The 19817-nt window shown below is 37.1% G+C and overlaps 1 protein-coding gene across 3 annotated transcripts in view; it reads right to left on the bottom strand.

Moving 5' to 3' along the window:
* Positions 1 to 19817, bottom strand: part of LOC149207043 (sulfatase and phosphatidylinositolglycan class N domain-containing protein) — a 412661-nt gene that overhangs the window by 354872 nt on the left and 37972 nt on the right. For all 3 annotated transcript variants that reach the window (XM_089395653.1, XM_089395652.1, XM_089395654.1), the window contains exon 2: positions 220 to 411. In XM_089395653.1, coding sequence (XP_089251779.1) covers positions 220 to 411 — 192 coding nt within the window. The remainder of the gene's footprint in view (positions 1 to 219; positions 412 to 19817) is intronic.

Below are 19817 nucleotides of genomic sequence, written 5' to 3'. Positions count from 1 at the left end.
GAAATCATTTAAATTTTTTATAACTATGAAAATCAGAATTACATGATAAATGGTAAAAACTATGTTCCAACATGATGATTCCCTTCACAGTTTACAATGCATGCCAGAATCAAATAATCTGATGGATAATACTTTTTCTGAAGTACTTACCAATGACCATCAGTGATACTTGGATACTTCAGCAAACAGCATATTAGAAATTATATACTAACATCTCACCTTTTGTAACTGCACTAGGATCCTCATAGAAGCCAGCAATTATTGCCACATGTCCAGGCCTTGATTCTGTAGGAGGCCGTGCATGTGAAACACCCCAGCGCCCTTTCTTCTGGATTATGCTTCTTAAAAAAGGAGCCCTAGGCTGTCCATCACTCTCCAGCTCAAAGAATTTGTCAGCACGCAAGCCATCCGCTGTAAGACAGCCAGGATATCAATGTGAAGGGAATCTTGACATTTGTAAGTACCAATTTACGCAACACAAATGTAATGCAAATCCTTTGATCCACAATGTAACGCTTAATATTCAGATTACGGCCTAATTGTTCATGTGATGAAATATAAAATTTTGTCCTTCGGGATATAGCACAGCTATAAGGAGGATACAAGCCAGTCTCTGTCTGATGATGTGTATCTGACCAGAGATGAATTGATGCTATCAATTTGTATTGGGTCCCAAAGGTTTGCCTTGAAATAAAGCATGTTAGTCTTACTGTTCATTAAACAGAGTAGATTCAAAAGCAAAGAAGATGCAAAGTTTGTTTAAAATAAATATGTCTTGAACTACATAAATCAAAATGCATCTTCTCATGCTATGTAATAAATTAATGATAGCTTCAAAAGGTAGCCATACATAATTTTGGTATTGGTAGAAAGAGCAAGAACTTGTTCATATGCATCTTCTCATGCTATGTCGTAAATTAATAATAGCTTCAAAAGATAGCCATATATAATATTGGTATTGATAGAAAGAGCATGAACTTGTTCATTATAGATGATCACCTAAAAGTAAAATTGTTAGCATATTCTCTATCCCAAATAGTACAAAATTATAGGATTATTGTGCGATAAAGATGCAAACTGTCTTGTTCAGCAGATTGGTACATGTGGATTCATCACCCATTCAAATTGAAATGAGCAGTAGCAGGGCAGGATGGTGGCATGCAGATTAAGAATACTCTGGACGACTATATCACAAAATATTGAAATATGGCAGCTCAGGCAGTGTGGACTCAAATAACAACAGTTCTTGAGATATGCATTTTGAATATTATCTATGGGAATAGTTTGCAGTTGACTTTGACGTAGAAGGATAGAAGGATGTATAAAAATAGGTATTTACCTGAGGAAGAAAGAGAAAAAGGGTGAGAGCCAGAGTATCCAAAAGTCTAGCAGTCAATTTTGCACAGTGGTTTTCTGAAATTAATGAAAGTTTAAGATCCTCATTAACAACCCAGGAAATCTCCACATTGAATGCTTTTACAAATGCTAAGTTCAGTTAACAGAACCAGATGTCTTTGGTGTTGATGTGTATCCTGTTAATGAATAGTTTATTTGTAAAGTCTGGAACTGGTGGCCAACCATGTGAGTCATGTTTAAGAGGTTAGCACTGAGCAATGGATGTCAGTTATGTTTTGAACGCCTCCTGCCTGGATAACTAGCTCCAAAAAGAGGAAAACACATTTCCAATGCCCAATCTCATCATCTCCCTTGGTAGTATGCTCCCCCACGGCCTTACACAATCCCTACCCTTGTCCTTGCACACTCTCCTACTAACCCCACCTGCCCACTCCCACAAAAATGGCAAAAAAGACCATTTTTTTGGTTTTCTTTTAAAGGCGGGGATTTGTGTAGGTTCAAGTTTTATGGTAAACACAAGGGGAAACAAAAACACTTCTCCCCACTATTTTCCTCATTACATTCATCTTTACATGCTTGAGCTTGAAGTGGGCAACATGGTCTTATTGCTTGTTTATTACACTTACTCTGGGTTGCAGCTACTTAGACTGCAAAGACTAGATCTGATAGTTATTTCTACACCTTCCAACGCCTAATAGAGCTAAGACAAGCTTTGGGTGCTAAGGTGATGAGTGATGGTGCTATGGTAGTGATAAAGATGGTGCTAATCCAATGAGGGAAACACGCCTTTATAGTCATTTTTAGTCATAAGGCACGCATGTTATACAATTCTCCAAGCCAATTTATAACATGATTTGGTTTTCAAATTCAAATCAGCCAGTCATTGGAGAGGCATATGAGTAGATGGACATCATGCTAGACCAGATTAAGGACATTGCTCTACCTAAAAATATAATACACTAGTTTTAATTCCCATCAGTAATGTATGTGTACATGATGAATGATTAAAAGTCGAACAATATAATATGTAAAACCATACATTGAATGATAATAAAAAAATAGATCATAGGCTGCCAAAGGAGGAGGACAAAAGAATGGGGGACTAGATGGGAAAGAAAGGGGAGTTAAGGGGCTCAAGGGGACTAAAGAAAGATAATATTGTTTTTTTTTATAAGCATAAGTTTTTTAACTTGCTTAATTAGTATTCCTTGATCCTTGGCATTAGTGATAAAAGAGGGAAAAGTGTACTTTCTATGAAAAAACATGGATTCTCACTCACATGCAATTTTAACTATGCCTTTTTCAATCATGCAGGGAGGAGAGAGTTTGAAGGTTTTTGGGAGCAGTTTGAATTAGAGTCCAAGGGGGGGAATTCAAATTAACCAAGAGTCTATTATTAGGGGGTTCCAAGCAGTGTTGTGAAAAGCGCGATCGGGATTAAATCGGCGCGGGGAACGAATCAGAAAAAATCAGAAAAATCGGGAAAAATAGGGAAAAAATCGTTTGGTACAAAAATATTCTTTTTTTTCATTTTTTTCAATCTTTTTAATATCTAAACCATCTACAACATAAAATAAATACATTGACACATAAATACGATAAAAAAACTAATATATAAGATCGCGTGCGCCACTGTCCAAATGAGCAACTAAAAAACCAAAAAAAAAGTTTATAAAATCGTGCTGCCCTGACCCCGCACGATTTTTTCAGTAAAAATCGCGATTTTTTGAAAAAAGCGCAATTTTTCAGTAAAAATCGGCAAAAAAAAAGGTAGGCGATTTTTTTGTATAAAAATTGCGATTTGATTGGCAAGCTGAAAAAATCGCTATTTTTTCATTAAATCGCGATTTTCACAACACTGGTTCCAAGTACCAAGAGTGAGTGACCAATCTATTCGAACTATCTGTTGAGAAATTTGGGGCATTCATTAGGGTTACATTATTACATGATTTCTCTTTAACATTGACATTTACTTGTGATATATTATTACTTCATCATCGTCATTATTATGTTCTTTTCATCATCAAATAAATGCCAAACAAGAAGATCATAAATGCAACAAAAAAGACACCAAAGATAGGCTCCAAGCGAGGGCAAAACCCCTCCACATGGGAAAACCCAGAGAACTCCTTATAGAATTTCAATGAAGACTTCCAAGACCAAGACACTAGACCATTCACCAAGAGACTAGACCAGCCACACAGATGGAAAAACAAGATCTATTGCTTCTTGCACAAATTTGGATTTGTGCAACTTCTAGCCTTCCTCAAGAAATTCGACTGCCAAGAGAGAGAGTGTTCCACCAAAAACTCAAACAGAGAGATTCTTCCTTCTTCGTTGGCTTTCTTCTCCTCCTCGTGCGCTTGCCTCGGATATGCCCAAAACAAAGCAATGCTTAAGTGTGTAAATGGAGGATGAATTCTCCTTAATTTATAGCCTTTAGGGTGGGTCCTCAAGCCTCTTCTAGGCTGACCTTTAGGGCTAGCCAACCTAATCTCTTGGGTGGTTTCTAGATTTTTCCATGACATAAAATTATTTCTTTACATTGATACATGAGCCCTCCAAGGGACTTTACATCATGACTTTGACTTGACTTATTGTACAAACCCTAGAGCACACAATGGGTGCTTAACCTAGGACCAAAACTATGGGCAAGAAACCCATTTACAATAAATAGTTTTTCTTTTACAAAATAGATTTTTCTTTTTCTCTCTTTTGACAAGTACAATGATTACATCAAGTTATGATACAAAATACAATTATGAAGACCAACAGTAGTTACATTTTGAAGACTATCAATCCAATTTGAATCTCCATGTTGCTCAAGTTACCATTTGGTGGCAAAATTAGAGTTATCAAATTTGGGAGAACTCAAAATGCCATCATGTTGGGGAAATTTGAGAGAGTTACTTCCTAAGCTAGAACAACCATAGACCTACTATAAAGGGTTATGAAAAGCTACAACCATGAATTATAAGAGAATTATGACTATATGAAATGATAATCATTCTCATGGAGAAATTTAGTTACAGTTGATAATCCTTGGAACCTTAGTAGTGATATTTCCTAGCCAACTTATAATAGAGCCCTAAAAGGAAGTGGGATAGCTTGAGAGATTGTTTAGCAAAGAAGGGGATCCCATTCCTTGGGTTATGCAAGTTGATGGAGAAAGAGGGTTGTGGATTAGAGGCATCCATAGTAAAAGTTTGCCCTTGTGGATTCAAGCCTCAACTCAAGGGTTGCCTTTATTGCAAAGAGAATTGGTCCAACGAGGAGCCTATGGCTACATGGAACATCCTCCTTCTACAACCAATGGTGGACAATTTCCAAACAAATAAGTGTTCATCAATGTACCTATTAATTGTGTTGAATTAATGATTTTACACCATGCATTTTATTACTCTCTAGTTTGTTCAGTCCTCTTTCCATGTGTAAGTTGGCAATTATAATTTATGGTGCCAATGTGACTAAATGGCTAATTATTCTTGTGTAAGTTTGTATTTCCATGCCTACATCTGTTAATTAATTAATAGCACGACAATGAGGAAACGTATCAAAGAAACAAATTTGGATAGAAATTGGTGGTTTCAAAAAATACCCCATACCATCAAAGTACACAAAGGGTTTTCGGTTTGTTACAACATGGTATCAAAGCTATTAGTTGTCAACTGGTATATAAAGAAATCGCAATTTGCTAGTCAAGTGTTTGACAAAATACCTGAACGAGAATAACTGAGTAAGCATTTTGAAGATGACAATTGTTGAAATGATGGCTCAAATTCCAAAATGGGATCCCTGTTAAAGCATATGGAGGAACAATTCATGTAATTTTCATAGTAGAGTCCTGCTCCATGGAAAATTGAGTAGAAATTCAGTTTGCAAGATGTGTTTGACAAAATGTCCACAAGGAAGAAAAACTGTACAGAGTCGTAATTGAGAGTTCCTAGTTTTATAATGTCAACTCGTGGAACTCCTGAATTGCAAAGTTTAATTTCATGGGGAAATGGGTGAAGTTAGGCGTTATGGATAAATTGAGAAAAAAAATTGAAACCAGTTAAAATGCCAAAATTTTGATGATGGCATAAATTTGAATTCATAGAGATGGTGTCAAGGTTCCATCTGGGGAGTAAATTAAGGCACAAAGGAGTCAAATCAAGAAACCATGTTTAAAAATTCATGATGGTTGTGAGTTAATTGAAATATGTGTGTGTCTATGTGAGAGAGAGAGAGAGAGCTTGGAGGAAATGTAGAAACTGAACAAAAGTGGCAAATTTAGAGAGCCATAACTTTTAGCTCGGAGCTTAATATGGAACATGGTTATAGCCATTGGAAGATAATTCAAAGGAGAAAATGATAGAAGGTTTAATTCTTCAAAAGATGCAATTAATTGTTTCAAAAATTTGCAGGAACAGGACCTTTTTGCTTGAGTGAGCAATGCAACTATCAAATGTGCAAGACTTCCAAAGTAGTTTTAATTTTGGAAAAAGAGTTCTATATGATAGAGGTGCATACCAGATGTGATCATTGAACAAGGAAAATTGCAAATACCTCATGATGGTGCTTATGCAATGGTGTAAGGGCACATTTAGAGGTGCACAAGCATTACAGTGAAAATGGTTGTGTTTAATAGTAAGTTAAAGGTTCAACCAAGGAGCAAGGATGATCCAACTAATGGTGTTATTGCAATGTTAATATCAAGATGGATGAACGCCATGAATGAAGACTGTTAAGGGCTTCTTTGAATATTGATTCTGGGATCAATCATGAAGAATGGAGGGACCCAAAAGCTAGGGTCTTAAATAAGGATGCATACAAATACTTATTGTAAGTAGTAAGTGCAATCTGAATTGAAAAAGAAGAGCTACTAAAGGATCTAGCTAAGGTAGTTGTATTATATGAACCAAAGAACAATGCCAAGGAGTCATAAGAACTCTTGGTTGTTGGATTTGGATGCCACAAGAGATAATTACCAAGAATATGGAAGATACAAACATGTAGAGAAGAATTGTAAGCGTCGTGAACATTGCAATTGGTAATTGTGTGAAACCATGTACTAATGATAGGAGCAAAAATCATAGAACAAGCCAACAAGTAAAGAAGGATATCAAAATGCATAATAAGGTAATAAAAGTTCCTCAATCCAAAATATAGAGAGAAACAAAAGTAATAATAGTTGTAGAGCGTGATTGCAAAGAAGGAAGTGATGGTAGTTTAGGATCACAAAGGAAAAAGAGAACAAGGTAATGGAAACTTAACTAATCTGAGAGGGGGGGTGAATCAATTTAGTACATTCATGGACATCAATTTATTTTCTTTAAAACTCATAAGCTAAACTTTTAAATGAGCAGCTTAACACATAATGCCCAGCAGATTGAATATGTGAACAGCAAGTAATAAGTAATCCAAAACATCACATAAGCACCTAACATCAACACATATGGGCACTAGATATGAGTGGAAACCCATAAAGGGAGAAAAAGACGATTTTCTACTGTTGTGATGCAAAAGCAAACTCCTACTCCCTTATTACATCTGATTTTCTGTAGGCTCCAACCTACATGAGGCTACAACCTCGATTTTTCTACAAGCTACAACATGCAAGGAAGCTCCAACTCCCAAAAGTTTTCTACAAGCTACAACCCACGGGAGGCTCCTACCTCAATAGGCTCCAACCTATATTAATCAAGTTGCAACTTGAAAGGAGACTACAACCCCCTGATACAAACAAGGGACAACAATGTGTTGGTTACTTGGTCTATAAATCTGCATACCTCCATCTTTGTTCCTGCTTCTTCTCCTCAAATCTACTTTACATCAACTCTATATATGTGCCAAGTAATAGATGAAGAACAGCTTAATCAGCTCCCACATTTTCTAATTCTCTAACACTTTAGCCTTGCAACCTCACACATTTTATAAGCAAGCTTTGATGGCTGTTGGTATTCCAAACATGAATATGAAGTGAAAGGACTTGTCTTTTTGCATTCCATTCATTTGTTTCACACCTTTTGAGATTTTGAATATTAAAATAAATAAATGTTTCGTTAAATTTTATTTTTTTCACCCACCTATGATAATTAGATCAGCAATATAGCAGCCATAGCCTTTGCAACATATATTAGCAATACATAAGCAACCATAACACATCACAAGCATAAAATCATTCTTCATGCCTTTGCCTTTATCTTGCATCATGTCTTTGCCTTGCATCACAGCAATCTTTGCAACATCTTTGCCTTGCATCACAACATCTCAGCTCAACCATCATATGCATATAAGAACATAACCAAGCCAACATCTGACATCAACTCATTGACATCTCCAACGCATATCATATGAAGCCTCACAAATGCATCATTGTACAAGTATACCTTGTTGACCACATAATGCCTCACCTTGTACCTCTTCAATCAAACATGTCTTGCATCCAACATACCCTATTGTTGTTCCTTTGTTGTCCCTTTGTCATCACCTTCATACCTCAAACATTACAAACATCAAGCATACATTGTTGTTGTTCCTCTATTGTTCATATTTGATCAACATATCAAGCATACCTCAATATATCTTCTGCAACATACCTTCTTGTTGCTCCTTTGTTGTTCCTTTGCCATCAATGACAACAATGCCAACAATCTCCCCCTTTGGCATTGATGGAAACACATTCGTCCTTGTTGAAGAAAGTGTAACTAGGTTCAGTCTTCCTAAATGTAATTTTGATCTTTGTACTTGTAAAAGAAAAGAATTATTATTTTTGTCATTATCAAGAATGAGCTTCTTGCCCATTTTATAGGCCAAGCACATGTTTAAGTGTTTGTAGGAAAGTCAAAGAGTCAATGTAATTGTTGAAGACCCATGTGGGCATGTTACACTATGTAAACATATGTATTAGAGTCAAAGAAATATGTCAAAAAAGATCATCCAAAGCAAAGATGTTGGAATTTTATAAGTCTAACTGTTAGAAACCCTTCATGTACTTTCTGATTTATTCCTTCCTACTTGTTCTGATTAATTAACAAGTTATTTACAAAGTAAATACTGAAAATAAACACAAGTACATGCTCAAACACATTACAGATCATCAACTGAAGGAAACAGAAACAAGCACACAAATGACACCATTATTTTTGGACTAATGTCCCTGAAAAAAACCAATGCAGGAAAATCGGTGCAGCTATCTGAGGGTTTGATTTATTAAGCAGTTTCAGAATACAATCTGGGTGCCATATCCCGCTCACCCAACAGAGAAAAAATCTCGGCAGTAGCACCTCTCAGTCTGAGACAGATGTTAGAAACCCTTCATGTACTTTTTGATTTATTCCTTCCTACTTGTTCTAATTAATTAACAAGTTATTTACAAAGTAAATACTGAAAATAAACACATGTACATGCTCAAACACATTACAGTTCGTCAACTGAAGGAAACAAAAACAAGCACACAAATGACACCGTTATTTTTGGACTAATGTCCCCAAAAAAAACAATGCGGGAAAATCGGTGCAACTATCTGAGGGTTTGATTTATTAAGCAGTTTCAGAATACAATCTGTGTGCCAAATCCCACTCACCCAACAGAGAAAAAATCTCGGCAGTAGCACCTCTCAATCTGAGACAAATGTTCCGGCTAAAACCCCGGCAGTTCTAGCTTCTGCCCTTTGCGTCAGCTTTCTCGGCAGTTCCAACTTCTGCCCTCTACGTCAGCTTTCTTGGTTGTTCCGACAGTTCCAGTTTCTATCCTCTGCGTTAGCTTTCCCAGTTGTTCCGACAGTTTCAGCTTCTGCCTCTGCGTCAGCTTTCCCAGTTGTTCCAGTAGTTCCGACTTCTGCCCTCTGCGTCAGCTTTCCCGGCTATTCCTGATAGTTCCGGCTTTTGCCTCTGCGGCAGCTTTCCCGGTTGTTACACTGATCCTCCCAGCACTATCTCTGCCTCTTTGCTTCTGTATTCACTGTCCCTTAGCGGCAACTCTGATCACTTTTTCAACTTTCTCAGCAAACCCAACCCCAAAAAGTCGAAATCTTGACCTCTTAGTGTATTCTTCAAGTGACCCTCAAGCCTCCTCTTATACTTTTCTCGTTGACAATTCAACACCCAAGATTAAATCCCTAATCAACGGCTAAGATTAACTTTGGCTTGATCCATGACTTTTGGACTCTTCTAACACAGTTTTATATTAATTCACATTAATATTTTATTTTTCCTAAGTTTAGACTTAGGGACTCCATTAAAAATATTAATTCTTTTAATATCTCCCAAACTGTTTGGAATCTGCCCAAACCATTTCTGGGTATTGGAGATCTCATGTGCTTTAGCCTCTCCACCAATTTTCGTGGCTAGAGCACATCTGATACTACCCCAAATCAACAAACGACAAGTCTCCTCTTCAAGTCGGCTCAAGAAATGAATTTTTATGCACAAATGTCAAGTCGGCCTCACCACGTGATCAAGTCGGCCTAAAAGGAGGGACAAACTCCTATATATAAAGCAGTACGACCTCACCATTAGACTATCAAGTGATCTCTGAAGTCAGCGGGGAGAACAGGCAAGAAAGAGGTGCCAAAACAAGCAAGAAAGGTACTTCTAGGGCAGCAAAGAAGAAAGGAAAGAAATCCGAAGTTTTGCGAAGGAAAAGAAGGACATTCTGCTGCTGCAACAAGTGAGAAATTGCAGCCCTACAAGAAGTTTCAGTAGGTCTAAAAAGAGGTCTCAAATAGGCCTCCATATCAAGCAAAGTGGGTCCCATCTCAAGCGAAGGAAAGGAGCAAGCTAGAAGGGAAATCTTGTGCCCTAGATCAGCTACACGTGCGAAGAAAACAAAGCAGCAGTAAGGGTTAAGAGGATCAGCCTCTAACCTCAAGGACATACCTCAAGAAAGGCCTCATTCTCCAACCTAAGTATCAAGGAGAAGGAAAGTTACCAAGCGAGGTAGAGAAGGAAAAAAGGACACTAAAGAAGAGGTCTCTAAGGAGACCTAGGGTTTCTGCAGTTGCCGGAAAAAGAGCTGCCAGTTGCAGGAAGAAGTGTAAAGGAAGAAGATCTAGGTGCAAACCAAAAGAAGGAATCAATTGAAGGATAAAGAAAGAGAGACGGTGTCTTGTACTTGGAGGATCTACTGGTCAAGGGTCTAGGGTTTGGCATTTGTCAATTGAAGCTTCAATAAGAGGAATTTGTAGAAAGGGTTTTCCTCTCTAGGAGAGAGAGGTTTTGCGTTGGCTAAGAGCCAACATCTTGTGTTCTTGTCTCTTTTGTTTTGATAGTTGTTTGATGAAGCAAGAAGAACACACACTAATAATAATAAGAAGATTGTGTTGATAAGAAAAGTAAAAGTATTTCACAAATTGTTATCATCGTCAGAAGAATCTCATCCTAATCTAGACGCCCTAGATTCTTCAACAGTCTTCCCCCTTTTGTCCTGAGAAAGATTTATCGTCTTTGCTCCTAACTTTTGCTTACCTCCCCCTTTGACATCAATGGCAAGGAGGCTAGAAAAAAATTCCCCACAGTGGTACTCAAGTTCAAAGCTTTTCATGGTCCAATAATCATAGCATAATTATGAGGAGATCTTCTATAAAATTTATGGATAGATGCAATAAAGAAATATCATGCATGGAGTTACACAACTGAAGGCGCTCATCAAATGATAGTATTCTTCAGGGCTCCATAATCCAAGAAATATTGTGTAACAGGCACTTAGCAGTTCAATCCTATAGCAAAGAAATCCTTCTAGCACCAACACACAAAAATTGATTCCTTCATTGATTTGAAAACATGGTAAACCCCCATGCTGCCACATTGAAATTAGCATCAAAAATGTTGCTTGTGACCTTCTAACACTTCATTGCATATATATATATATATAATGTTACACTAAAGAAAACAGTCTGAAGACCACTGTTCTGAAGTACAACTTTTGATGTAGAAGTACAACTTCTTGTGCTGCTTTCATTTTCAATATTTACTCCACAAAGTAGTTGGAAAGTAGTAAGAATTCTGCAACATTCTCGACTCAGATCAAATACAAAACCCAATATGCAAATGAAGAATCACTTTGCTCATTCACATCATGGAATAAGTGGGGAGGTTCCATCTAGCTAATTCTCTAGAAAATATGTATCGGAAGCTGAAATTGTAAGGCAACCATTCAATGCTTTTATGAGGCTTGGTTTGTGAACATTTTCTTATAGCATTTCTTTGTGCTTCAGATAGAGTCTGGCATGCCACATTCACAAGTTTGGATAATCTCAGAGATGATTCATGAGAAAAGTCTCCAAAACCCTTGGAAGCAGAATTTTGTTTTCCTTCCTAATGCTAATGCTTACTTGAAGGTACTCTTCTTTTGCAAATTCAGGCTCTTGGTAGACATTCTTTGTTGTGCAAACACGTACTGCTGGATCAAAGGAACTCCCAGAGCAAAGTGCAAAACATACAAGAGGTTTTGGCTGCTCTAGGGCATATGCTCGTAGCTCTTCCCCTCCTCTAGATTTCATCCCAGATAGAAGCAATGACTGTAACCACTGCATAAATAATGTATCAATGTTGCTCCAAGAGGGATGAATTAGCACTGCATATATATGAATCAACATTGAACCATTAAGAGTGTTGTTGACGTATAACATTGGCTATATGAATCAACGTTGCATATTAACCATCAGTGCTGCATATTAACCATAATATGGATTAACGTTGCATATTAACCATTAGAACATTGGTTATTTGTTGGTTGAACCATTAAGAGCGCTGACCATGTATTGAATAGCATTGGAGAGTGTATTACCAAAGCATTGAACACATAGCATATATAAATGCATAGCATATTGAACCTTGGTAAACACTGCTGAAAGAATGTATCAGAGCACAAAACCCTATTTTTACCGATGCACTCCATGTTGTATTAATGAAAGCACACTCCTTGTATATTAGCATTAACACTCTTAACCAATTACGCTTGCATTAACCCACATTCCTTGTTGTATGTGTTGAAAATGACATATTATATCTTGAACGCAACATTAACTCTCTCCATAATAAACAACATATATTATAGTCATAATTCATAAACGCAGCATTAACTCTCTCCATAACGCAACATATATGATAGCCATAAGCATATACCAAAGCATACCATAAATAACAGCCATATACCAAGGGATATATATCAAAGTTGTCAAATAACGATGTGTATATGTCAAATAACATTGTCATATATAGCAAATATGTGAAAGCACTGCCAACCAAGAAATTGTCATATATGCACCAATGCTGCCATATCAAATATGTGAAACTGCTGCCAACCAAAAAAATGTCATATATGTGCCAACCCTACCATATCAAATATGTGAAAATGCTGTGAACCAAGAAACTGTCATATATGTGCCAATGCTGCCATATCAAATATGTGCCAACGCTAATATATTGAAAACATTTACAAACCATATCAAACGCATAGACAACAAATATTAAACCAATGAGTTGGCATTAGCATTATATTAACGCTTGGCATGATATATTAACTCTTGGAATATATGTGACGTAAATCACATCAATGAACCCAGATTTGGATAGGTCTCCATGCATTCATACAAAACATCAAGCACTATCACACTTCCCTCTTTAGCCTCGCCCTCTTGAAGATATCTGATTCAGTTATTCAATTCCAATTAATATTTGCATTTAGTGCAACGACCACCAAGCATTTCATATACCAATTCTCGTTCCAAGGCAGTGTTATGCAATGCTATCTTTGAACTGGATTAGGGCACAAAACCCTAATGTTAGTGAAACGCACCATTTATAACAAATGCCAACAATCCAATAAGTTGTAAACATTGTTGTAATATCAACGCATTAACACTGTCAACGTTGTATCAACATATTAACGTTGTAAACGCTACCATATCGGCGACTACCACCATAATTAAACACTGCCAATAACTTTGATACCATAACGCATGTAGCATGTTGCAATAATATAATGCCAATGCACAAATTCTTTGTCACAATTGTCCGTTATATTCGTTTTGCCTCTGTCTGTCCCTCTATGTCCTGTCATTTGTCCTCTGACTAAACCGTTTCACTTCCATAGATCCGCTAACATCAGTATCTTTTGCTCTGCATAATCTTTGAGGACTAGTATTCCTATCAGAAAAGATTTTTTCCTTGTGATTTAATATGAGTGTCCATATTTCTCCGCAAGGTTCTTTGTTTAGCCCGTACACAATGATTTCTAGTTCACACACCTAGCTCACACGTATTATTTCTGCATACTGGTATTGCGTGATATAGTGTCAAATTTTCTTCAAATACTAGACCTCATTCTCATTCATTCATTCTTTCCAGCTAGTTTTTGGTTAAAACTTGAGATATCCTTAAACTATTGCGTGCCCAAGATGGTTGGCTTGTGATTCTTGCATTGATACAATGCCCAAAAGCCTCCATGAGTGCACAACCATTCAGAGAATGGTTGTTGATGATCCTCTGTCAAGCATTTGCCTATGTGCATATATGTCCTCAGTTTATGGATGAACTTTGTCTTCAATCACAAAAAAATGGATTCTTCCATTCACTTCAATCTGACTGCATCTTGGAGATATATATATATATATATATATTAATTTGTGTTCCAGAATATGTCCATGTGCATTATGCTAACAAGATGTCAGTTGTGTTGCTTTGCATTGTGAAACATTTCCATCTTCATCATCGTCATAATCTAATATTGCTACCTTTAGATCCTTATTATTACATACATAATAGGAGGAGATGATTGCTTGCCCTTTTTATCAGACTGAGGCTTTATACATTAGAGCTTGTGGTTGCAAGATTAGGGACTTCAAGTCTCTTGTTCTATTAACCACCAATGGCTTTGCTCTTTGATCTCAGGTTGAACTGTTGTAGGTATAGGAGGATATCATCATTGCCTTGAGTCTATCATTTGTTACATCTTCAAGCCCAAATGTTCACACATCTTGAAGACATTTTTTGTATACCGCTGCCACAAGAGAATGAACCTGTCTTGTGAAACATTTAGTTGATTGCAATATCAACTAAAAGAGCATTATAGGAGAATGGTCAATATAGAATCAAGTCATCCTTGGCTTGACTTGCATCAATTATGCAATGCTCTTAGCTCAACAACCATATGCAATATGCAATACTCTTATATTTTTCAATAGCGGAAAGATTTATTGTTGCTTTCTTATTCCTTTTCCTTAAGTTTTCCTGCAAAGGCATTCCAACACATGTATTATATTGTCAAGAAACTATTGGGGTTGTTCTCCCCCTGAGATGTTGCTTCTCTAACAAGATTCTTCATGGTTTTCATGAGTAGCTCCCCCTGAGGCCATGATAACTTTATTATGTCATTGAGGTCACAGGTTGCTCATTTTTCTTCCACTTCCATACTTTATTTGGTTGCCTTCTTTTACCTACATTTCCTTCATTGTTTGGTTCGCTTGGAATTTCTTTTATCTTCTGTCTAGAGTTCTTTCGGGTATATGGCAACTTGCAATCTTTGGCTTTGTGGCCAATATTATCACACACAAAACATCGTGTGTGACCAAGAAATAGAGAAAATGGTGTGTTTCTTCTTGCATTCAAGTTTTTCTTTATGTAGAATTTGCATTCAATAGCTTTATGTCCAAATTCATTGCACAGATAACAGTAACTATAAAAATCATTTGTGTACCTAGTGGATGATTGTTTTCTCTGCTTGCTTGAGGGAACTTTCTTTGATTGTTTTCTTTGAGGATATCTTCTTGCTCACTGCACCTTACGCTGATTAGTCTTGACTTGCTTTCTCTTACAATCTGCTGCTACATGTCCAGGTCCATGGCAAGAAAAACACTTGATATATTTCACATGAGCAAATCGATTATGCAATGCTCTTAGCTCAACAAACATATGCAATATCCAATACTCCTTATATTTTTCAATAGAGGAAAGATTTATTGTTGCTTTCTTATTCCTTTTGCTTAAGTTTTACTGCAAAATCATTCCAACATATGTATTATATTGTCAAGAAACTATTGGGGTTGCTCTCCCCCTGAGATGTTGCTTCTCTAACAAGATTCTTCATGGTTTACATGAGTAGCTCCCCCTGAGGCCATGATAACTTTATTACATCATTGAGGTCACAGGTTTCTCATTTTTCTTCCACTTCCATACTTTAGTTGGTTGCCTTCTTTTACCTGCATTTCCTTCATTGTTTGGTTTGCTTGGAATTGCTTTTATCTTCTGTCTAGAGTTCTTTAGGGTATATGTCAGCTTGCAATCTTCGGCTTTGTGGCCACCAATATTATCACACACAAAACATCTTGTGTGGCCAAGAAATAGAGAAAATGGTGTGTTTCTTCTTGCATTCAGTTTTTCTTTATGTACAATTTGCATTCAATAGCTTTATGTCCAAATTCATTGCACAGATAACAGTAACCATAAAAATAATTTGTGTACCTGGTGGATGATTGTTTTCTCTACGTACTTGCTTGAGGGAACTTTCTTTGATTGTTTGTTTAAGGATATCTTCTTGCTCACTGCACCTTACGCTGATTAGTCTTGACTTGCTTTCTCTTACAATCTGTTGCTACATGTCCAGGTCCATGGCAAGAAAAACACTTGATATATTTCACATGAGCAAAGAATCTCCTTTGAGATCTTCCAAATTTGTTCAACTCCTCTCTAGGAGAAAATGACCCTTTTGCAAAGAACCCTTTCTTCACCTCATTCTTTAGCTTTTGATGCTTGTTTTTATTTGTTTCCTTACTAGTCATGTTGTCGGTACCTTCTTCTACATGTCCTTTCAGAGTTACTTCATTTTGCCTTTGAGCTATTGCTCTTTTCTTCTGAGTTCCTCATTGAAACAATTTCCTCTTCTACTCTCCTTGCCTCTTCAAGTTGTGTCTTCAAATTAACAATTTCTTCCTTGTCTATCTATTCTGACCAATGCTAAGTCAGGTCTAACTTGATTTTCATCTGTCTTTTCTTCATAAGAGTCAGATATCTACATTCACACATGCAGAGGTTTCATTTAACTGAACACTTTTGTTTTGACAAGGATTTTTCTTCTGCAGATTTCTTTTGCAGAGTTTATATCTACTATTGTATCAAGATCCTTGTTATAAAAATTGTTATACATTGCACTATTGTTCTTGCACAACATACTAGCTTCCATACATCAGGTCCACAAGCTATCAGTTCAAATTTTACCTTATCTCTCCATTCAAAAAACTTCTTTGTCCTAAGCACAGGTACACTTTGATAATCCATATTCAACCAAATCTACCTTCCAGTTGTTAGGTTGTCACAGAACGAACTTGCTCTGATACCGATTGATGGAAAATTGACTAAACTGAGGGGGAGTGGTGAATCAGTTTAGTACAATCAGGGACATTAATTTATTTTCTTTAAAACTCATTAGCTGAACTTTTAAATGAGCAACTTAACACATAGTGAGCAGCAGATTGAATTTGTGAACAGCAACTAATAAGTAATCCAAAACATCACACAAACACATAACATCAACACATATGGACACCAGATATAAGTGGAAACCCATAAAGGGAGAAAACCACGATTTGTTATTGTTGTGATGCAAAGGCAAACTCCTACTCCCTTATTACATCTAATTTTTTGTAGGCTCCAACCTACAAAAGCCTACTACCTCAATTTTTCTACAAGCTAAAACATGCAAGGAAGCTCCAACTCGCAAAAAAATTTTGCAAGCTACAACCCAGAAGAGATGTTGAGAAATCTAGGGCATCAATATTTAAGTGATTTCTCTTCGTTAGATAACTACTTCTGAATAATTTTTACTTTTTTATATTAGGATCTTCTTTTACTTAGGATATCAGTGTTCTTCTTCATCAAACAGCTACCAATGCATAAATCATAAAGAGGCAAGAGACACAGAATGTAGGCTATCAGTCAGGGCCAAAACCTCTCCCACTTGAGAGGAAAACCCAAAAAAATACTTCTTATATTGCCTTCAATTGACGAATACCAGGACCATGACCCTTGACCTATTTTCCTCTCCAAGAACAAGACACAAGTTCCCTTTCACTAGTTCTCTCTCGTGCCCAAGTCAAAACTTGGTCCAACTGCTTGCCTTCCTTATACTTCAGATTTTGGCTTCCTTCAAAAACCCTAGCACGTATGAGGTATCAACTTTGGAACCTTGATTCCCTTCGCTTTAGGTGGCCACTACTTACTTGACAACTCAGCCTGATATCTTCCTTGTTCTTCACCCAAAATACTCTCTTACTGTGACTGTCATATTTCAGCCTTCTTCCTGCAATAGACAAGTCTGTAATCTCGCATGTGTGGAGCTTACTTGGCCCAAAAATAGTCCCAAATCAATGCCAAAGACCTCGCTCTTCCTTCCCTTCTCCTTGTTGGTTATAAGGCTTTTTCTTAATGACCTTCGCACTACTTCTTAGCTTCAGACCTTGACCGAAAATCTGTCTCTGAAATGAGGCCAAGCTGCCCTATTTATAGTCGTTGGAGCCTCCAGAATAAATCGACTTGAACTGAGGGTGAGCCGACATGTCTTTTGGAGCAAATTCATCATTTCATTTAAGGCTGACTTGAAGGAGATGCTTGAGCTTGGTCTTGGAGGGCTATTTGACATTTTCATTAACTTATATACAAATGTAACATGCCCAAGAATGGTCCTTCATACATGACATTGACTCACTTTGACTTTATGACCAATCCTAAGGGCTCACAATGGAAGCCATTACTAAAAATAAAATTCCTTGCTCATGAAACCCATGAGACAAGTATTACAATAATAATTTTATTTTTCCTTCTTTACATCAATTACATAAAATTACAATTACACATGTCATTATGAAGACCGAACCTAGTTACATTTTTCAACACTCCCTCTTAATTAGGGAGGTATTCATAATGATACTTGGTCATTGTCAATCTGAAAATTTTCTCATAAGAATCTAATTGGTAACTCATCTGTTTAGCATCATATCAACCAGCATTGTAATATAGCAAGGCCTTGACTAACAGCTCTATCTCTCCACAAGATTTGAGCTCAATGCTGGCGAGACCAATGATGTATAGACACCCTCATCATTGTCTCTCTCGGAACATACCCGACCCAGGTTCTCAAGGTGTGTTCCACCAGAACTATTCTTATCTTGGATTCCCAGTCCTCAAAGAATATTGGTCCTCTACGACTACTCTTATCCTGGATGCCCTAACTCATCCTCAAGGAGCATCAAATGCCAGATGTTTACCCAATCCTCCATTTTGTCTTCTCGAGTGAAGACAAAAAAGATGTGTCTATCTCTCCATCTTAATTAGGGAGGACATACCTATTCCAATGAAGGAATGTGCCTAAGATCCCTCTTGGCTTAGGAATTTTGCTTCCAAGCTTCTACCAAGTAAGAAACTTGTTTCCAGGCTCCCTCTTGATTAGGGACCTACAGTATCTCCTCAGGTGGAGATGATGGGATAACCAACTGCTTGAAGAACTTCTCCTCACGGTGTCATGAACTTCTTTTCGTTATTCAGGAGTCTTCGTGTTTGGTACTTCTTCATAGGGCATAGACCATCCATCACTTTCATCTATGAGTTATTCATGTCATCATTCCTTTCATCGGAAAGTGATTCATTAGTTCCTATTTAGTCTTCCTTCATGCCACGTTGCCTTCTTCATGTCATGTTTCCTTAAGGATCTTTCATCCTTCTACATGGACGTTATGGGTGGAAGATATCCATAGATCTTCCCACGACAACTCTGCATAAGCCCATCCAGATATTTGTTCAAAAATAAAAAATGAACACTTAAATCAAAAATACCTTTGTGATGGTCTTTCATCATGACATCTTCTAGTTTGCATCAGCATCTTGCATACACATTGACGCATCTCCAAAAGATATATATTGTCAACGGTCTCTTTCTTTTCCAGACTACATCAGAGTCTTCATATCTTTCATTGAGATATCCTAGTCAAATCTTCTAGTCCTTGGATGTTGATTGCCTTTTCCATGGTTGCATATTCCATGATCTCTTCCTTCCTTTCTTTCTTCACATATTTCTCTTCCCGTGATATTTTAATCAGAGTTCCTCCAATAACGGTCAACCACCTCATATTTCATATGAGGACATATTATGTTGATCTCATCTAGACAATGTGTGACTCATACTTGCCTGCATCCTTACGAAGAAGGAGATAATTGATCATGCTCTAGAGATAGAGCATTTATCCATATTTATTTGAAACCATATGACATGACTCTACAATATCGAATATAAGCATACATACCTCATTTTCCTTTATGTCATCCAGACTTCCTTTAGCAGCTTCCTTGATTTGAAGGAACTCCAATCCCTTGATCTTCTTCACCTCTTTTTTCATCATACCATCATCCCATGAATTCCACAAGTTGGATTTCCTGATGAAACACTTGCTTCCCCTCTTGATCAGTGAACCTTTCGATGAAGATTCCATC

The sequence above is a fragment of the Pinus tabuliformis genome, chromosome 1_2 (genome assembly GCF_031772625.1).
Source record: "Pinus tabuliformis cultivar Carrire ecotype Pingquan chromosome 1_2, CPIR1, whole genome shotgun sequence".
NCBI classification, from domain to species: domain Eukaryota; kingdom Viridiplantae; phylum Streptophyta; class Pinopsida; order Pinales; family Pinaceae; genus Pinus; species Pinus tabuliformis.
The sequence above is the reverse complement of the archived record's forward strand: the minus strand, read 5'-3'. Positions and strand labels throughout refer to the sequence as shown.